The following is an 18,568-nucleotide window of genomic DNA, read 5'->3' on the forward strand; positions in this document are numbered from 1 at the left end:
AACCCTCTCTGAATCGCTGGAGAGCTGCTGCCAGCCAGTGCAGACAATACTGGGCTTAGAAGTACCAAAGGTCTGCCTCTATGTAAGGCAACTTCCTACTCTCCTATGCAAAGTTTAAGTCTAAGCTTAAAGCACTTTCTCCCTCCCCCAAAGAATCCTGGAAACTGTAGTTGGTTAAGGTTGCTGGGCATTGCAGCTCTGTGAGGGGTAAACTACAGTTCCCAGGATTTTGGGGGGGGGCAGAATGTGCTTTAAAATGTAGGGGGTGTGCTAGGGATGGGATCCATTGGCCAGTGCTGGTTTGAAAGCATTCCGTCGACCTAACAAGCTGGCATCGATTTGAGTTCATTTTGTATCCATTAGCCACTGCTTTTATCGATCGGTGTTATGTCGGGGGTTTTTGCTGTGAAAAAGTATCGATATTAACATCAACACTTTGAAAGGAAATATTGATATTTTCTTTAAAAACATTGATATTTTGAAAGGAAATATCAATATTTTGAAGGAAATATCAATAAAGTATCATTCTTACAATGGATGTTTTAGAGGCGTGTATATATATATATATATACAGCCCCGGAAATTCGCTATATTAAAATCCGATCCTCAGTGATTGAGAATAGGCGAATTAATGGAAAATTCAATACCAAATCTAAACTGGGCAGAATTGTAGCTGGGCTGCAAGAGGCACAGAACAGAACATGAAGAAATAATAACTGAACTGAGTCTGACTGCTCATTTCTTGAAACCACATTTTTAAACTTGTGCATAAAATAAGCTAGCTGGTTACAAAGTGATTGCTTGCCAGAAATCTAAGGATGTGTAAACACAAGCTGAAGAGTTGTTGGAAATGATCAGGGATGAAGTGTATGTATAGTATTACTCAAACCTGTACAGCGACATAGTATTGAACTGATGTTTCCTTTAGCTTGTAAATAAAGAAACTGCTTGAAAATTACTGCACAATATAGAAGGTTCAACTGTAATTATTTTATCTCAAAGTGCCTGCTGAACATAGATGTTGACATAGTTTCAGCTATTTTACAGTTTATGACTGCAGCTTACAAACTGTTGGGAACTTTGTAATGTTAGTTTAGTGAAGATATAGTCATGTTAAGGGCTGTCATGTCAGCTTGTTGTTTCTAATGGTTACAGATGATCCATTGTGTCCCAGCTCAGTCACAATGCAACATAATCTGAATCATGTTGTCTTCTGGCTAATCAATAAATGACTCTAGTTAGTTAAAAGCAGCTGTGGGGAACCTGTGGCCCTTTAGTTGTTGTTGAACTACAACTCTCATAATCCCTACCTAGCTATTAACAATGCTTGCTGGGGATGATGGGAGTTGTAGTTCAGCAACATCTGGTGGGCCAAAGGTTCCACACACCTGATTAAAATTGTCAGCTGATACATGATGGGAGCTGTGGGTGGAAACTCCCATTGGGTCAATAAACTGATTATCAGAGGGCTCTGATCCTGCAAATATCCAGTTGCCACATACACTACAGTTCAAGATCCACCAGCCACTACAGCAGGTCTGGGGAAACCATGGCCCTCCAGATGTTGTTAGACTCTTAACTCAGCCTTTCCCAACCAGTGTGCCTCCAGATGTTGTTGGACCACAATCCCCACCTTTCCTGACCATTGGCAATGCTGTCTGAGGCTGATGGGAGTTGTGGTCCAACAACATCTGGAGGCACACTGGTTGGGAAAGGCTGCTCTAACTCCTGTCAGTCCCAGCAAGCATAGCCAATGGTCAGGAATGAATGGAGTTGTAGTCCAACATCTGGGTGCCATAGGTTTCCCCACCCTGCATTATAACTCTGCCAGATTTAAAAAAGCAAATTCCTGAAGGAAGGGCTCAGTGGTATACCACATGCTTTGAACAGGAAACGTTCTGGGTGCAAGCCCTGGCATCTCCAAGTCAGGCTGGGAAAGACCCCAGTCTGAAATCCTGCAAAACAATACCCAGCTAGTTGGACCAATGGCCTGGCTTAATGCAAAGCAACTTCCTATATGCCTTTTAATTAACAGTAGTTTACAATTTCTGGAAGGTTGTAATGTTGTGAGAAACTATGTCTGCTGGAATTTGCCCTTCTGGGCAATTTTGAAAGTCCCTGTGGTATTTAATATGGCATCTGTAACAGCCAGTACATCTGCCCTTAAACTAGCTTTGCTTTCTTTTTTATGAAATTAACAGTTTGATTCCATGTATGTTTACCCGGAAGTCTAACCCACTAACAATATTTATTCCCAGTCCTAAATATGCATAGGACAGCAACCTAAATTATCACTGATTTCACTGAATGTGGTCGCACCATGAGTGCAACCCAGCTCCTCGCTGATTGCAGCAGAATTAATTCTGTATGTACTGCCTTATTAAGACACAGCAACAGATTTATTCAATATCTAAAAGACTCTGGAATGATTGCATGACTAACCAGAAATCTGTAAGCTATATGCAAAGCAAAACTTCATTATGAAATGTTAATGTCTAGAATAATTTATGCAATGAAAAGCTCAAAGTAAAAAGGCTGATTGAGGTTTAAAAGGTTAACAAAAATAGCTGTAACTTCAATACTTAACAGCACAATCCTATGAATGTTTACTCATAAGTCCCACTGTTTCCATAGGGCGGGGCATATACAACCTACTATATGTATTTAGGATTGAAGCCTGTTGTTGTTATGTGCCTCCAAGTCGACTATGACTTATGGCAACCCTATGAATCAGTGACCTCCAAGAGCATCTGTCATGAACCACCCTGTTCAGATCTTGTAAGTTCAGGTCTGTGGCTTCCTTGATGGAATCAATCCATCTCTTGTTTGGCCTTCCTCTTTTTCTACTCCCTTGTTTTTCCAAGCATTATCTTTTCTAGTGAATCATGTCTTCTCATTATGTGTCCAAAGTATGATAACCTCAGTTTCATCATTTTAGCTTCTAGTGATAGTTCTGGTTTAATTTGTTTAACATGGCTGCAACCACATCTACTCAGAAGTAAGTCCTATTGAGTTCTATGGGGCTTAGTTCCTTAATAAGCATGTTTACAGTTGCTGCCTTCAGGGGCATCCATCTGTGCTTCCATCTAACATCTCTGCAACACTAAGCTCCTTTCTTCCAATAATGGCCTGGCCTGAGGGCACGTAAAACCTTCTTGCCAGAAGCAAGTAAGCTAGATTAAATGTTCCCTAAAGGCATTGAACTGTGACCTGGCAGACCAGGGTTTGAATCCCAACACAGCCATGAAGCTCACTGGGTGACCTTGGGCCAGTCACTGCCTGTCAGACTCAGAGGAAGGCAATAGTAAACCACCTCTGTCTGAATACTGCTTACCATGAAGACCCTATCTGGGATCAACTTGAAGGCAGTCCATTTCCATTTTGCATCACCCTAAGCTTGTGAGAAAGAATGACCTTGTCACTTCAGATGGACCTAGGAACACCCTATTTTAGGTAAGATTTCTATTTTAATCTCCAGAGAATTTTTTTTTGAATGGTATGCTCCAAGCAACTGTGGTTGATACAATGTATCATGTTTAATGATGTCACTAGGGCCCGCCCCATGATGTCACTAGGGCCCGCCCCGTGATGTCACTAGGGCCCGCCCCCATTTTCTCAGGTTTTTGGATGGTTCCGACCTGGCAACCCTATGTAGCACATCTCTAGTGCGTACACAGCCACAGGCTTCACACGTTAGAGGCAGTTTGGCAAGAAAGAAAAGGCCACAAATGGAAAGTGGGAAGGAGTGGATGACGGCAGATAGCAGCAAAGAGCAAAGTGCCTGCCTCTCCGCCCTCCAGGCTCTGTGCCCCGAGGCTCTCATTATTCTTCTTCAATCCTCAGCGCTGCCACCTGGTTGCCGTGGCAACCCAAGGCCCGCTCGGCAGCCAGGCCCTTGAGAAAAGAGCTTGACATTTGCTGCCACCATTAGCGCCAGAGCAAAAAGCATCCGACCCCACACGCAGCCAGGATCCGGAAACGTGCCAAGCGGGCTGTGGCCTCCTTTGCAAACAGGGTGGGCTTTTCTTCGGAGGCCTCTTCCTGTTTTTTGGTTTGTCAGTGCCAGACAATGAGGGAGAGAAATGAGGGGTGACAAGGCAGCACAGGACTTAGGCAGGCTCTTAATCTGAAAGCCCCACGGAGCTCAGAGTAGATCCATCAAAATGAATGGACCTAAGCTAGTCATCTCAGTTAAGTTCAGTGGGTCTACTTTGAGGAGGACCAGCACTGGACAGACACACACACTCCTGTTCCAAATGCTGCCGCTTCTCTTGTTGCTGTTATCATATGTTGGACACATAATGAGAAAACCAGATTCACTAGAAAAGACAATCATGCTGGGAAAAACAGAAGGGAGTAGAAGAAGAGGAAGGCCAAACAAGAGACGGATTGATTCCGTAAAAGAAGCCACAGACCTGAACTTGCAAGATCTGAACAGGGTAGTTCATGACAGATGCTGTTGGAGGTCGCTGATTCATAGGATCGCCATAAGTCATAATTGACTTGAAGGCATATAACAACAACATTTACTTATTATTAAATTATCACATTTATATCCCCCCCTTCCTCCCAGTAGGAGCCCAACTTCCTTGTTTTGTGTGTATATTTTAAGGAATGGGACCCTGTTTTGTACGAATACTTTTAATGGCATAAAACACCAATCTTGATGTTTGTAAATGTGTCGTCAGTCTCTTGGGGCCCTTCGGGTAACAAGTGATTCACAAACCTGATAAATATGATTATTTTGCTATACTATTATAATTATTTCAAATATAACAACAACGCTGCTGGTTTTCGTGATGACAGTAGGTGGTAACCAATGGGTAGTTCTACCCACTGAAGGTAATGGGCAGGATGAACTCAGGGTCACTGATTTCAATAGGGCTACTCTGAGGAGGGCTTAGTTGGCCACAAACTCACTGGTGACAGGGCAAGGCAATATTGCTCTGTCTGATAGGTAGGCAGGCTGGCTGTTAACCTGAAACCCCCAGCCCCAAAAGCTAAATCTTCTTCAGTGGTTGTGTGATGATAATGATTTGATGATGATGTTATCTGGGGGCAGCGCAAGGTAGTATTCCTTTGGCCAACCAATAGGCTGGCTACTGACCCCAGTCCCAAATGCTGCTGTTGTTAAAGACAACCAGCACAGTGTTTGGTGACATACGGACACAGGCAGCTGCCTTATCCCATAAGACCAGTGGTGGCTAGTGGGGCAATGGAGTCTGCTCTGGGTTTTAGTCCAAACTTCCAAGGAGCTTCCCAAGGTACTTCAGCACCTTGAAAGTTCGGATTAAAACCCAAAAGCTCCATTGACATGGAGTCATCATCTGCCACTGTATATGACTAAAGTGGGGGTGGTGGTATAGGGAAACAGGGGCAGGGCTTGCATCTCCTGTAATCTGTCATCCTGGGTCTTTCTTGGCATGCTGGAAGAGTTTTGTTTGTTCACAAGAACTCAGGAAGCTACCTTATACTGAATCAGACCATTGGCCCATTTAGCTCAGTACTCTCTGCACTGACCGGCAGTGGCTCTCCAGGATTTCAGGCAGGGGGTTCTTCCTAGCCCTACCAGGAGGAGGATTGCTTCCAGGGACCTTCTGCATGCAAAGCAGATGCTCTAATCACGGAATCAAGGCTCCTCCAATTGCTGCAAATTAATTAAAGAATGATGCCTATGAAAAGTGATCACTCATATTCTATAATATTGTTGTAGCTGTTAACAACAGAATACATTTTCAATTTCACTTCTATCTGCAATAAGGAGGACCCCATCTTTGACAAGTTCACCTCTCCTTCATATGTACTCATTTTACACAGTCAGTAATATTTACTACTGAGAAACACAGGACGCGGCAAACACTTTCTGCAGACTTACCCTGGTGGGATGGATGCCCTGGTACTCAAGATGGCCACTCGCTGTGTACCAGGCCGGTTCAGGTTGTTTTGGCCAGGGAGCTGGGTGTTGCTGGGAGCACTCTGGCTCCGCGAAAAGGTGGCCACTTGCATCCCGTTGCCTGAACGGACCTGCTCAATTTTGGCTGACCCGCCAGCTTGCACGGTGCCCAGAGACCACATCGCAGTCCCACTGAACGTATTACTCTGACGGACAGCCAACGTCCCATTGCCATTCCCCGAATACACCTTCCTGCGCTGGGAGGCCAAGATGGCATTGGAGGCAGCCCGGGTGCTGTTGACCAGCAGGCACTGCTGACATGAACAAGGGTGCCCAGAATTGGTCCCTACTGGCCAGGATTGGGACTTGGGGATGGAGCCCATGGTGAGTGGGTAGGCCAAGTCCATACGCCTCCGTAGGCGGCGTTTCCTCTGCGTCTGACGGTTCACCTGAGACATGCTGTTGAAGTAGATCAAGTAGCAAAATCCCAGCGAGGAGAGGTCCAGCCAAGGGTGTTGCTTCTCATAAGCATTCTGGATGGTGATGCAGATGTCCATGTCATACGGCGTCCAGGAGTTGTTGTCGTTTTCCCATTCCCACACAATCCCCTTGCCTGGAGCAGAGGAAGGGTCATAAAAGTTCCTTCGCACGGGTCGCATTGTTCCTGAGAGAGAACAAAGAAGTAAAGGATAGATCACAGGCGATTAACCTCAGGAATCGGGGATGTGGGTGTGGCCCTCCAGACCTTTCTATATGGCCCTCGAGACTCTCCCTAAGCAATGCCCCCTCCCCAGGCCACACTTACCACATTAGTGATAGGGAAGTGGCCACTGCGGGCATCATCAGCAGGGAGCATGGCTGGCTTACATGGACTCAAAACCCAACTCATGTGCCCTTTCAATATTGGGAGGGGGGCTTATCATATCCCTTATCATATCACTCTCTGCCTTAAGCAGGACAAGATACCTTTTTCCTTATACCAGCCTTTCCCAACTAGTGGGCCACCAGATATTGTTGGACCACAATTCCCATCTTTCCTGACCATTGGCAATGCTGGCTGAGGCTGATGGGAGTTGTGGTCCAACAACATCTGGTGGCCCACTAGTTGGGAAAGGCTGCCTTATACACAACTGTTAAGCAATACCTCTGCTTATTACTTGTTCAGACAACAGATAGCCACAACCCCTCTGGTTCCTTTATTGCCCTTACAGAACCCAGCTATGGAGTGCTTCCCTGAAACCTGTAATTGTTTCTTTCACTAAGGGAAAGTTCGCTCCCACCATAAGATACTGTTTCAACCTTTGTGTACGTTTTGCTAATGTATGCGTTCTTTGTGATAGCTAGACAAGAACCAGATGAGTGTTTAAACCAAACAGAATTTGTTCCATTGTAAACAAGAATACTTAATATTCAGGTTTTAAAAGCGCATGGCTACAGATTAAAATTCTGTCGTTTCCTGAAAGTTACACTCAAGTTCTCCTCAAAAAATATAAGCAAATCCTTTTTACTCTGCCCTCTACTAACCTGTCTTCAACAACAATCCTCTCTCCCAAAGATCAAGCTCTATGCAACCATCAAATGTCTCACACACAGATAAAGCCACCTACCCCCATTCACTCAGCCAATCAACAAACACCATTCCTAGTGGTGGCTAGTTGCTCCATATCAGTGGGGCAGTGGAATCGGCTCTGAGTTTTAGTCCAAACATTCATGCAGCTGTCCAAGGTGCTGAATCACCATGGACAGCTCCTTGAAAGTTCAGACTAAAACACAAAGTGGATTCCACTGTCCCATTGACATGGAGCTACCAGCTGCCACTGTTCTGAGGCATTCCAACTCACCGCCCCTCCCCTCACTCTCTACTTACCACATTTAACCTAATACACACCTATATCAAACCTTATGTATATGTTGGCACATATGATCACATATAACAATGAAACATCACAGGGCTCATTCCCTTTCCAGGAAACCCTGGGAATTATAGTTCTGTAAAGGGTGCAGTGAGCAGGAGGGCCAGGGATCTTCCTCAACACTTTCATATAATGTTTGTTCACACAAACACCTGCCTGTTTTGCATCTAAACCCTAGAGGACCTGAAGAACAATGCCTGATTCTGGATCCAGATGTTCAGTGTTTATTTATCTGCTCGAATATTAAAAGAAAAATCTAGATGTGATGTGCAAAACCCAGTAAATAAACAACAATAATATAAAATCATTATCACAGAATCATAGAATAGTTGGAAGGGGCCCAGAAGGCCACCGAGTCCAACCCCTTGCTCAATGCAGAAATCCAAGTTAAAGCATACCTGACAGGTGGCTGTCTACCTGCCTCTTGAACGCCTCCAGTGTTGGAGAGCCCACCACCTCCCTAGGTCATGGGTTCCATTGTTGTACCGCTCTAACAGTTAGGACGTTTTTTCCTGACGCTCAGTTGCAATCTAGCTTCCTGTCACTTCAGCCCGTTATCCCATGTCCTGCACTCTGGGCTGATTGAGAAGAGATCCTGGCCCTTAATCATTAACCGTTAATCCCCATACCATTTCAATAAACAGATAAAATACACGCCAGAATGACCCAAAGCAAGGTCCAGCTTCAAAATTCAAAATTCAGTGACCAGGGTCAGCCTGGACAAATAAAAGATGTCTAAAACAAATAACAGAAGAAGCATCCCATACAGCAGCAGAAGAAAATGCTCCAAGGTGCAGGGGTGGGGACGCCGTGGGGTGTGGTGCTACCAATAAAGTCTCCTCAGATCAGATGATCTGAGTGATGTAACGGGTCTACAGCTGGGCAGGTGGATGCTCAAGTAACTTTGCCTGGCGTTATTCAGCGTTTTCTATTGGGGTGGGGAGCATCAGGCCCGGAAGCCAAATGTGGCCCTCCAAACCTCTTTATCTGGCCCTCTAGGTTCTTCCCCAGGCCACACCCTCACTCTTCAGGTTCCACACCCTCCTTGAGTGTTTTCCCCTGGCTGGGATATATCCCTGAGCTCTGATCATGCCTCTTGCGTCCCTGGATGGAGGATAGAGAGGGATGTGCATGTGCAGAAACTAGCCTTCGATACAAAAGATAAAATCTACATTGCTCTGCCTTTTTTGCCCCTGGCCACCACGGGCATGTGGCCCCTGCATGGCCACCAAGAAGGGAATGCAGCCCTTGGACCAAAAAAAATGTTGCCCTCTATGCAGTGGAGACTGCAGAGACCTTGAAAGTTTGGACTAAAACCCGCAGCGGATTCACTGCCCCACTGACATCGGAGCCATCAGCCTCCACTGTTTATATGTCAACCACAAGATCTTGAACACGGCCTGGTCGCTAACAGGCAGCCAGTGAATGGAGCCGTCCTCTTAGGGCAGTGATCTTCAACTTTGGGGTCCCCAGATGTTATTGGACTACAGCTCCCATAATTCCCAGCCAGCTTAGCTCATGGTCAGGGATGATGGGAATTGTAGTCCAACAACATCTGAGGACCCAAGGTTGAAGGGGAAGGATCATAGCTCCGTGGTAGAGCATCCCCTTTGCATGCAGAAGGTCCCAGGTTCAATCCCCGGCATCTCCAGGTAGGGCTGGGAATGTACCCAGTCTGGAATCCAGGAGAACCACTGCCAGTCAGTGTAGACATTACTGAGCTTGATGGACCAATAGTCTGACTCCTATTTTCCTAAGTTCCTTAGAGCAAGGCTGTCCCTTCTGTGCCCAGCTCTCTCCTTTTGTCGCTTGGTTTCACCACCACCAACAGCAGCGGGGCTAGTGCCACTGGGAAGGCTGGTGGAGGACAGAGGAGGCTGGCCCTACCCAAAACTTTTTGTAGAATCAAGTAACATGGCCATATCTGTCCTTTTTCTGAACTGGAATATCCTCTCCCCCCCCCCCATGCGTGTCGCTCTGTTTGCAGGGTGGAAAGGAAGAGAAGAAAAATTCTTTCCCCAACAGAAAAGACAAAGGGGAAAAAAAACTCCAGCGGTGGCCTCAGATGGAATCTGCTTAGTGGTGTTAGAGAGAAAACGGAAAAAAGGTTCCACCCAGGGAGAAAAAAGGTGACATCAGCTGGGAACATCCAGAGAGAAGAGGCAGCTTCCTAGTCTATCGTGTCTACGGAAAGGTGCACAGGAAGACGTCTACTTGCCCTGGGCTGTCAGGAGGGTTTCCTGATGATCCAAGGGGGAAACTGAGCAAGAACAATAGTTGGGTTTGGACGGCAAGCTGGGCTGCAAAGCAAAGTCCTGTGACTAACCGCGGCCCGGTCCAACTTGGCTAAGCAGCTTGTGTTGTGGGAGGACATTTAGAATGGGTGGAACCTGAGGCCAGCGATTAATGCTTGCCTTAGCACCATACTCCTTGCGCTATCAGAATGTTGGGAGATGGCAAAGATATGCCCAGAATGCATTGCCAGAAATGTCACAGTCTTCAAAGCGGTCCCTGCAAGGTCTTCATTGCTAGCAAGAATGCACAGAGCTAGCTTATAAAAGCAGCGAATCTACAGTCGATGGAAGGAAATATGGTCATGCCATCAGGTAGGGAGGTCAGTTCACATTGAAAGCCAAATCTATCAAATTTGCATTTTCCAAAAGTGTGAGAACCAAAACACAGACATCCTTCAAAATTTGCATGTATCCAAATTTTACAATGCGGCTCTCTAACCAAACAATGTTTACAAAAATGCATACATCCAGGGAAAGTACACACAAAAATGAATATTTTAGTGAAAACAGCATACAAAGATGCATTCTATCAGGAGAAATTGCTTGCAAAAATGGGTACATTAGCCAAAACTGCATACAAAAATGCATGTGTTAGAAGACCTTCACACTAAAATGCTGAAGAATTTTCATGAGGATTTTTTTTTTAAACGCAAATTGCTGCAGAAATATGGAGAATTTAAGCCTGGGAAAATTAAAAATGGAGAGAACTTAAATTTATAGATCCTCCCATCCCTTGAGGTGGGTTTCTTTTTTTGGGGGGGGGGCAGATGGATTCTTTCAGGAATAAGATCCAGAATGAATGAAGGCAATAAGCGAACCATCTCCTCCCAGGCACATGGGCCTGAATGCAACAGCGCTCACCCCACATGATTCCCAACAACTAGTATTCAGAGGCATACCATCTCCGATAAGGAGGTAGAACCAAAAAAATCCAAAAGTACAGCTCTCATCATCTCTGACCATTGGCCATGCTGGCTGGGGATGATGGAGTCCACTATAAGAACATTTATTTATTTATTAGATTTATATCCCACCCTTCCTCCCAGCAGGAGCCAAGGGCAGCAAACAAAAGCACTAAAAACACTTTTAAGACATCGTAAAAACAAACCTTAAAATACATTAAAACAAAACATCTTTAAAAACATTCTTTTAAAAATCTTTCAAAATATCTTTAAAAAAAAAGCTTAAAGACATTTAAAAAAAAAAAAAAGAGGTTTAAAACCCTCTTAAAGAGCAATTCCAGCACATAGGCAGACTGGGATAAGGTCTCTACTTATAAGGCTTGTTGAAAGAGGAAGGTCTTCAATAGGCGCTGAAAAGATAACAGAGACGGCGCCTGTTTGATATCTAAGGGCACAGAGACCCCCACAGAGTCTTGCTTGCCCGGCTTCTCCTCTCCTTTTGCTTGCTGAGGCTGCAGCCGGAACCCCAGGCAGCGTGAGCAATCAATAATTATGTCTGAAGTGTTACGTTAGCCATGCATCCCTCCCTGGAGACTCATAAAGCTAAACGGCTGTACGCCAGCGGTTTCCGCGGTGTTTGTTTTCAGCAAGGCCGGCTTGGCAGGCATTCTGGTGCTTTGCCTTGCAGAGCCACCGGAGAGGAAGCTGCAAGGAGCGGTGGCAGCATGCAGAGGACTACAGCTTTGCTCCCAGAGCAGACCGCAAGGGGCGCAAGGAAGCCCTCCTTGTTGCCTCTCGTGGGCTGGGCCGGTGAACACAGGAAGCTGCTTTCTACTGAGTCAGATCATTGGTCCTTCTAGCTCAGTGTTGCCTACACTGACTGGCAGCAGCTCCTCAGGGATTCAGAAAGGGTTCTCTCCCAGCCCTATCTAGAGATGCCGGGCACACAATCTGGGACTTTCGACATGGAAAGCAGATACTCTGAGCTGCAGCCCTTCCCTTAAGGCACAGGAAACTGCCTTCTACTGAGACAGACAATTGGTCCATCCAGCTCAGTAATACCTTGACTGACTGGCAGCAGCTCTCCAGGATTTCAGACAGGGGACATTCCCAACCCTACTTGGAGATGCTGGGGACTGAACCTGGGACCTTCTGCATGCAAAGCAGATGCTCAGCCACTGAGCTATAAAAGAAGCTCTCTGCAAGCGGCTGATACCCAGTTGAGGGTGCTGAGGCCCTCTGTTGGGACCCAACATAGTAAATGCCAAGTTCAATCTGAATAAGGTCCATTTTCCAGCATTCTGTGTCCATCCACGTCCAGGCATGTGCCTCATGGCAGCAATTAACAAAAAATAATAATAAAAGCAGTGGTTTTCCCCTTTATTTGTCTTCAGCATCTAGAATCCAGAGATATACTGTCCCTAGACATGGAGGTTCCATTTAACAACCCCAAATGCTAAAATGATGAAACAGAGGTTATCATACTTTGGATACATAATGAGAAGCCATGATTCACTAGAAAAGATGATAATGCTGGGAAAAACAGAAGGGAGTAGATAAAGAGGAGGGTCAAACAAGAGATGGATTGATTCCATAAAGGAAGCCACAGACCTGAAATTACAAAGTCTGAGCAGGGTGGTTCATGACAGATGCTCTTGGAGGTCACTGTTTCATAGGGTCGCCATAAGTCATAATCGACTTGAAGGCATATAACAACAATAACAAAAGGCTCTCAGTAGCTACTAACTCTGATGGATATATTCTCCCTCCATGATCAGAAGCAGTATGATTTGAGTACCAAACTCGCCCCCTTGTTTTTAAGATGGTATGCACTTGGGATCTCCCCAAGAATGCATATGTCTCCCCCGTGTTTATTGGTGACCTCATTTTGACTACAAAGTTGTCGGCACGGACAGGCTGAGTTCAGCATTAGCGGGAGGGATGGTTAATAACCACTGATAAGTCTATGCTCCATGAATTTGTCCAATCCTTTTCTAAAGCTGTATTTTGTGACCGCAAGTTCCACCTGTTAATCAAGCACTATGTGAAGAATTATTTCCCTGCCTTTGGTAGGGCCATGCATGCCAGAATATGACCATCCCAGTAGTTGGTAGTGGAACTTTTAGCAGACAATTTGAAAAAAGTAACAATCCCAGTCGCCAATTTTGCCCTGCCAGCCAAGCAGCTGCGGGCTAGCCATAAGAACGATGACGTTTAATCAGTTTTTAAATTGGGTATAACTAATTCTGCTGTTGTTTCATTTGTATTTGGATGTTTTGTTTTATTTTAATAATTTTCTCTCTATATTTTGCAAAGGCCTATGGCTGTATGCAATAAAGTTCATGATGATGATGTTGATCTGAGAGACAGGAAGTTCTCAGTTCATAGAAAGGTTGATGTGTCCACAGTTCATATAAAGCAGGTGTGCGGAACCTTTGGCCTTCCAGATGTTGCTGAACTACAAGGCCCATCATCCCTGGCATTGGCCGTGCTTGCTGGGGCTGATGGGAGTAGTAGTTCAGCAATATCTGGAGGGCCAAAGGTTCCCCACACCTGAAATAAAAGTTGATGTGTTTTAACTAAGCAGGGGAGAGGAACCCTGATACCCCCAAACTCAAACGTTTGGGAAATACTCGGATAGAATGTAACAGACAGGACTAGAGACATGTCCAGTTCAAATCCCCACTCAGCCACAAAGCTTACCAGCTGTCTTTGAGCAGTCTCATTCTCTCAAGCAATTCAACTCTGCAGGGTTGTTGCTGAGGGGGAAAAATCATAGGTGTTGATGCATGGATGTGGGTGTGCCTCATTTTGCTAGTTGGCCTCATTTTGTTGTTGACATAACCTGGGTCTGAGTCATCATCAGCTCTGCTAACAGAAAGTCAGCCATGAGCTCTTCTGGTAGCGAGAGTGCCAAGCCTGTCATGTGCAAAAAGAAGTTTGCTTAAAAACCAGTCAGTCTTTGATGAGGCATTTAATGCTTTGTGAAAATGTCACTGTTCTACTGGACACTGGTAATAAATCACTAGGAACACTAATAATGTATTCAATATAGCACTTTAGGATGTTCAACACATTTACATGCGTTTTACCTTAATGATCCTTACAACGACCCTGCAAGGTATAGGTATTATTATTATTATTATTATTATTATTATTATTATTATTATTATTATTAACTAATTTAAATCCCACCCTTCCTCCCAGTAGGAGCCCAGGGCGGCAAACAAAAACACTAAAAACACTCTAAAACATCATAAAACAGAAAATATATTAAAACAAAACTTCTTTAAAAATATACAATATTAAAACAAAACATCTTCAAAAACATCTTTTAAAAAAAAGCTTTAAAAGCATCTTAAAAAGCAATTCCAACACAGAAGCAGACTGGGATAAGGTCTCTACTTAAAAGGCTTGTTGAAAGAGGAAGGTCTTCAGGAGGTTGCCACCACATAACAGAGATGGCACCTCTGGGGTTGGCATTATTATCCTTATTTGACCTAAAGGTCGATGGATCAATATGCATATGTGAGTCATTTACAGATGGAAGATGGGGATGGGGGGGCAACATGCCTAAGACCCCACCTTAGGATAGGGGCAGAGAGGGTATTTTTTAAAAAAACGATGGACTTCCAAGCTGCCAAACCACACGTGTTACACACCCATATGCATCACCTGACAACTGCAACCCCAAGTGATAACTTCCACATAGCAAGGGGCCATTGCCAATCAAATGCCACAGGCAGAATTTTCCTATCTCCCTTCCTTTGCCTGAAATACAAGGCTTTCCAGGGGCTGCCTTACACCTTCCCAAGCCATCACATCTCAAAACTGGTTGTTAATGAAACTCCACAGCAGCTTTCCAACGCCTCTCCAGGGTCTCAAATTCTCCAGCTTTCCTAGGACTGCTACTTCACTCCAAGGATCCCGGGAATGGGCTGCAGCTCAGTGGCTTTGCATGCAAAAGGTCCCTGGTATCTCCGAGAACTTGGAAAAGACTCATGTCTCAAACTCTGGAGAGCTGCTTCCAGTCAGGATAGAGCAGAGCTGGTGGAGGCATTCGATTCAGTTCACATTTATAGGCAGACCTCATCCACACTTTCTGAAACAATCTGCCGCCACAAACACAGCCATCCTCCAAGTTCCACCCATCCCCGAAATTTTCAGTGCAGCTCTCCAGCCATGCAACATGTACAAAAACGCACACGGTAGGGTGAAGCGTGCAAAAGCATGTACGCTTGGGTGAAAAGAGCACACAGAAAGGCATGTTGTAAAGGGAAACTGCTTTACAACAATGTCTAAAATAGGCAACATGGCACGCTAGCAGAAATTTGCACGAAGGTGCTGCTGAATGTTCACGAGGATCTGCTTTGTTTAAAAAAATCAAAAACTTATGTGGAAATGTGGAGGCCTGAAAAAGAGCAGGAAAGTGAGAAACGGGACAAATCGAAACCGACAGATTCGCCCATCCTTAGTGGACAAAACTGACCTAGATATACTAATGGTCTGATGCAGTATCAGGCCGCTTTTGGTGCGCTGTGGCTCAGGGGCAGAGTGTCTGCTTTGCATGCAAAAGATCCCAGGTTTAAACCATAGGACCAGGGAAGGACCCCTGCCTGAAATCCTAGAGAACCGCTGCCAGTCAGTGTTTACAATACTGAGGTAGATGGGCCAATGGTGTGACTCAGGATAAGGCAACTTCCTAAGTTCCCATCATCTGTGTTGTGCAGTGGCTGAGCACCTGCTTTGTGTGCAGAGGACTAGGAGCCTGAGAGTAGTTTTGGTTTTTGAAAGGAACCCTTCCACTTTCTGGTTTTGCCCGAAGCAACGGAAGCGATGTGTCGGCATCTGAAAAAGGGGTTCTTTGCATTGCTGGCTCACAAAGATGCTCCTGTCTCATCACTTGGGGGCTATCAGAAAGTTCAGCTCACACACACCACCCTTCCTTCTCGCTGGCCTCACGTCGCTTCTGTTCCACCCCCGCACAGCTTGGCGGCAATGTTCCCACAAAAAGCTCTCCATGCCTGTTTGTCCACCCTGATTAATTTGCCATAATTATGGCCATTAATCAACTGCCTTCTGAGCCCGCCTGGCAGAAAGGGGAGGAATTGAATCAGGCATCCGCGCATTTTCGCTGAGACGGCGCTTCTGCTTCTCAAGGGGAGGGGAGGGAGGAGGGCCCGGGGAGGCGGACGGCTGTGGATCTCAACCCCCTCCTCCACGGCAAACGTCGTGCCAGCACCAGGAGACGATGCTCCAGCCTGGAGAATGCAGCTCTTTTAACCAAAGCAGCTGTCACCCAATAGTAAGGGCCTGTGATGAGGAATTCTTCAGACTCTTATTCTGGTGTTAAGCAGGTGCACATGGCCAAGGCTGCATGTATAGTCGGGTACAGTCGAAGGTGCACCAAAAAGCATTCCTAGCTATAGAATTCAAGAACCTCCGCTTTCTTTTCTTTTTTAAAGCTTCTAGTCCTCATGGATGACAAACATACGCTTGAAAACAACCATGAACAATCCCTGGGGAAATCTCAGGGGTTGGAGGAGATGCCATGTAAGAAATTTATTTATTTATCACATTTATATCACACCTTTCCTCCAAGGAGATCAAGGTGGCAAACATGATTCCCCTCTCCCCAATTTTATCCTCACAACAGCCCTGTGAGGTAGGTTAGGCTAAGAGGCAGTGGATTAGCACCATCTCTTTCACACGGTCCCAAGAGCTTTTCATAAACATTACATCCAGGTTTCTTGCCAGGTTCAAAACTATTTTAAAGGCAACCTGGAGAGCAGTGTCTACACTGACACTACTGAGCTAGATGGTCCAATAAGTCTGACTCAGTATAAGGCAGCTTCCGATGCTACATTGTCAGTAGATAAGGGCCGTAGCTCAATGCTAGAACACCTGCTTTGTTTGCAGAAGGCCCTAGGTTCATTCCCCGCAACTCCAGGTAGGGGTGGTAAAGGGACTCCTGCCTGAAACTCTGGAGACATGCTGCTAGTCTGTGTAGACAGTACAGAGCTAGCTGGACCAATGGTCTTACTTCTGATAAGGCAACTTCCTATAGTTGCTCCAGAGGGCAAGACTAGAAGCAATGGGGAGAAATCGCAGGGAAGCAGATCTGGGCAAAGCATCGGGAGAAATGCTTCCCTGTTTGAAATGGAACAGGCTGCCTCAGGAAGCGGTGGGCTCTCCTTTCCTGCCGCTCTTTCAGCAGAGGCTGGACAGCTTTGCAGGTGTTGTACTGAGCAAGGAGAGGGGTGAACTGGATGGCCTCTGAGGTCCCTTCCTGTTCTAAAATCCAATGACCTCTCTCTGGAACTTGAGCTCAGGACAGAATTCAGAAGAATGTCAGGTCGAAAAACAAGCCCTTGGCAGTCTCCTCTGGCGACCCAGCTCTCCCTGCCAAGGGCTGAGCCGGCCTGCCAACAATGGCCCCTGCAATATTGGCTTGGAAAGCAATGCAGCATTCAGGCACTTGCTGGATCTCTCGGTGTACCAGACCAGAGCGACTCAAAAAGCAGGATTTGCCACATCCCCGCCCACTGGGTTGCATCCAACTAAATCCTACTCAGGAGTAGACCCATTCAAATTAATTTAGGATACCTGAAAGATCATTTTACCCCTTATGTACCCAGCCAATCACTGCGTTCTGCATACACCATCTTATCAGGAGGTCCGTTTCACACAACATAAGAAGCGGACCTTTAGTGTAGTGGCAATTACCTCCTGAAATTCCCTCCCCTTAAATATAAGACAGGCGACATCTCTGTTATCTTTTTGGCACCTACTGAAGACCTTCCTCTTTCAACAAGCCTTTTAAGTAGAGACCTTGTTCCAGTCTACGCCTGTGTTAGAATTGCTTTTTAAGATTTTTTTAAAACCTTTTTTTAAAAAAGATGCTTTTAAAGATGTTTTAATATGTTTTTAAAGATATTTTGTTTTAATATATTTTAAAGTATGTTTTTATGATGTTTTAGAGTGTTTTTAGTGTTTTTAGTGTTTTTATCTGCCCCTCGAGTTCCACCTGGGAGAAAGGGTGGGATATAAATTTTATTATTATTATATTATCATTATTGATTAACAACCACAACAATAATAATGGGCCTCTTAGTCATGCCCATGACTACCCATACTTCACTCCCTAATCCTGCCCTGTCCTAAAAGTGTGTGTGGGGGGGCATTATCCCTTTCTCATGGCCCCAAATATGGGCTTTTTAAAAGGGCAGTGCCCTGACATTATGCCATGAGGGACTCACTTTCTTTCATTGCAAATTCTGAGGAATATCATATATTTCTAGCACTTCTGCTCTGCTTTTTCCTCTACAGAGCTGAAGGCACAGTTCTCTCCCCCCTCCTCTATTTTATCATCACAACAACCCTGTGAGGCAGGTTAGACTGAGAGATAGTCGCAACTGGCCCAAGGATCTTCAGTGAGCTTTATGGCTATGGGGAGATCTGAACCCAGGTCTCTGCAGCCATGGGCCCCATCTGCCCTTTACATTTAAAGCAATATCATGCCATTTGAAACAGTCATGGCTTCCTCCAAAGAATCCCGGGAACTGT

The 18,568-nt window shown here is 45.4% G+C and overlaps 1 protein-coding gene across 2 annotated transcripts in view; it reads right to left on the reverse strand.

Moving 5' to 3' along the window:
- Window positions 1-18,568, reverse strand: part of DTX1 (deltex E3 ubiquitin ligase 1) — a 50,992-nt gene that overhangs the window by 20,661 nt on the left and 11,763 nt on the right. For both annotated transcript variants that reach the window (XM_061603340.1, XM_061603341.1), the window contains exon 3: window positions 5,876-6,557. In XM_061603340.1, the coding sequence (XP_061459324.1) occupies window positions 5,876-6,557 (682 nt within the window). The remainder of the gene's footprint in view (window positions 1-5,875; window positions 6,558-18,568) is intronic.

Source organism: Rhineura floridana, chromosome 19 (genome assembly GCF_030035675.1).
Source record: "Rhineura floridana isolate rRhiFlo1 chromosome 19, rRhiFlo1.hap2, whole genome shotgun sequence".
Classification (NCBI taxonomy): Eukaryota; Metazoa; Chordata; class Lepidosauria; order Squamata; family Rhineuridae; genus Rhineura; species Rhineura floridana.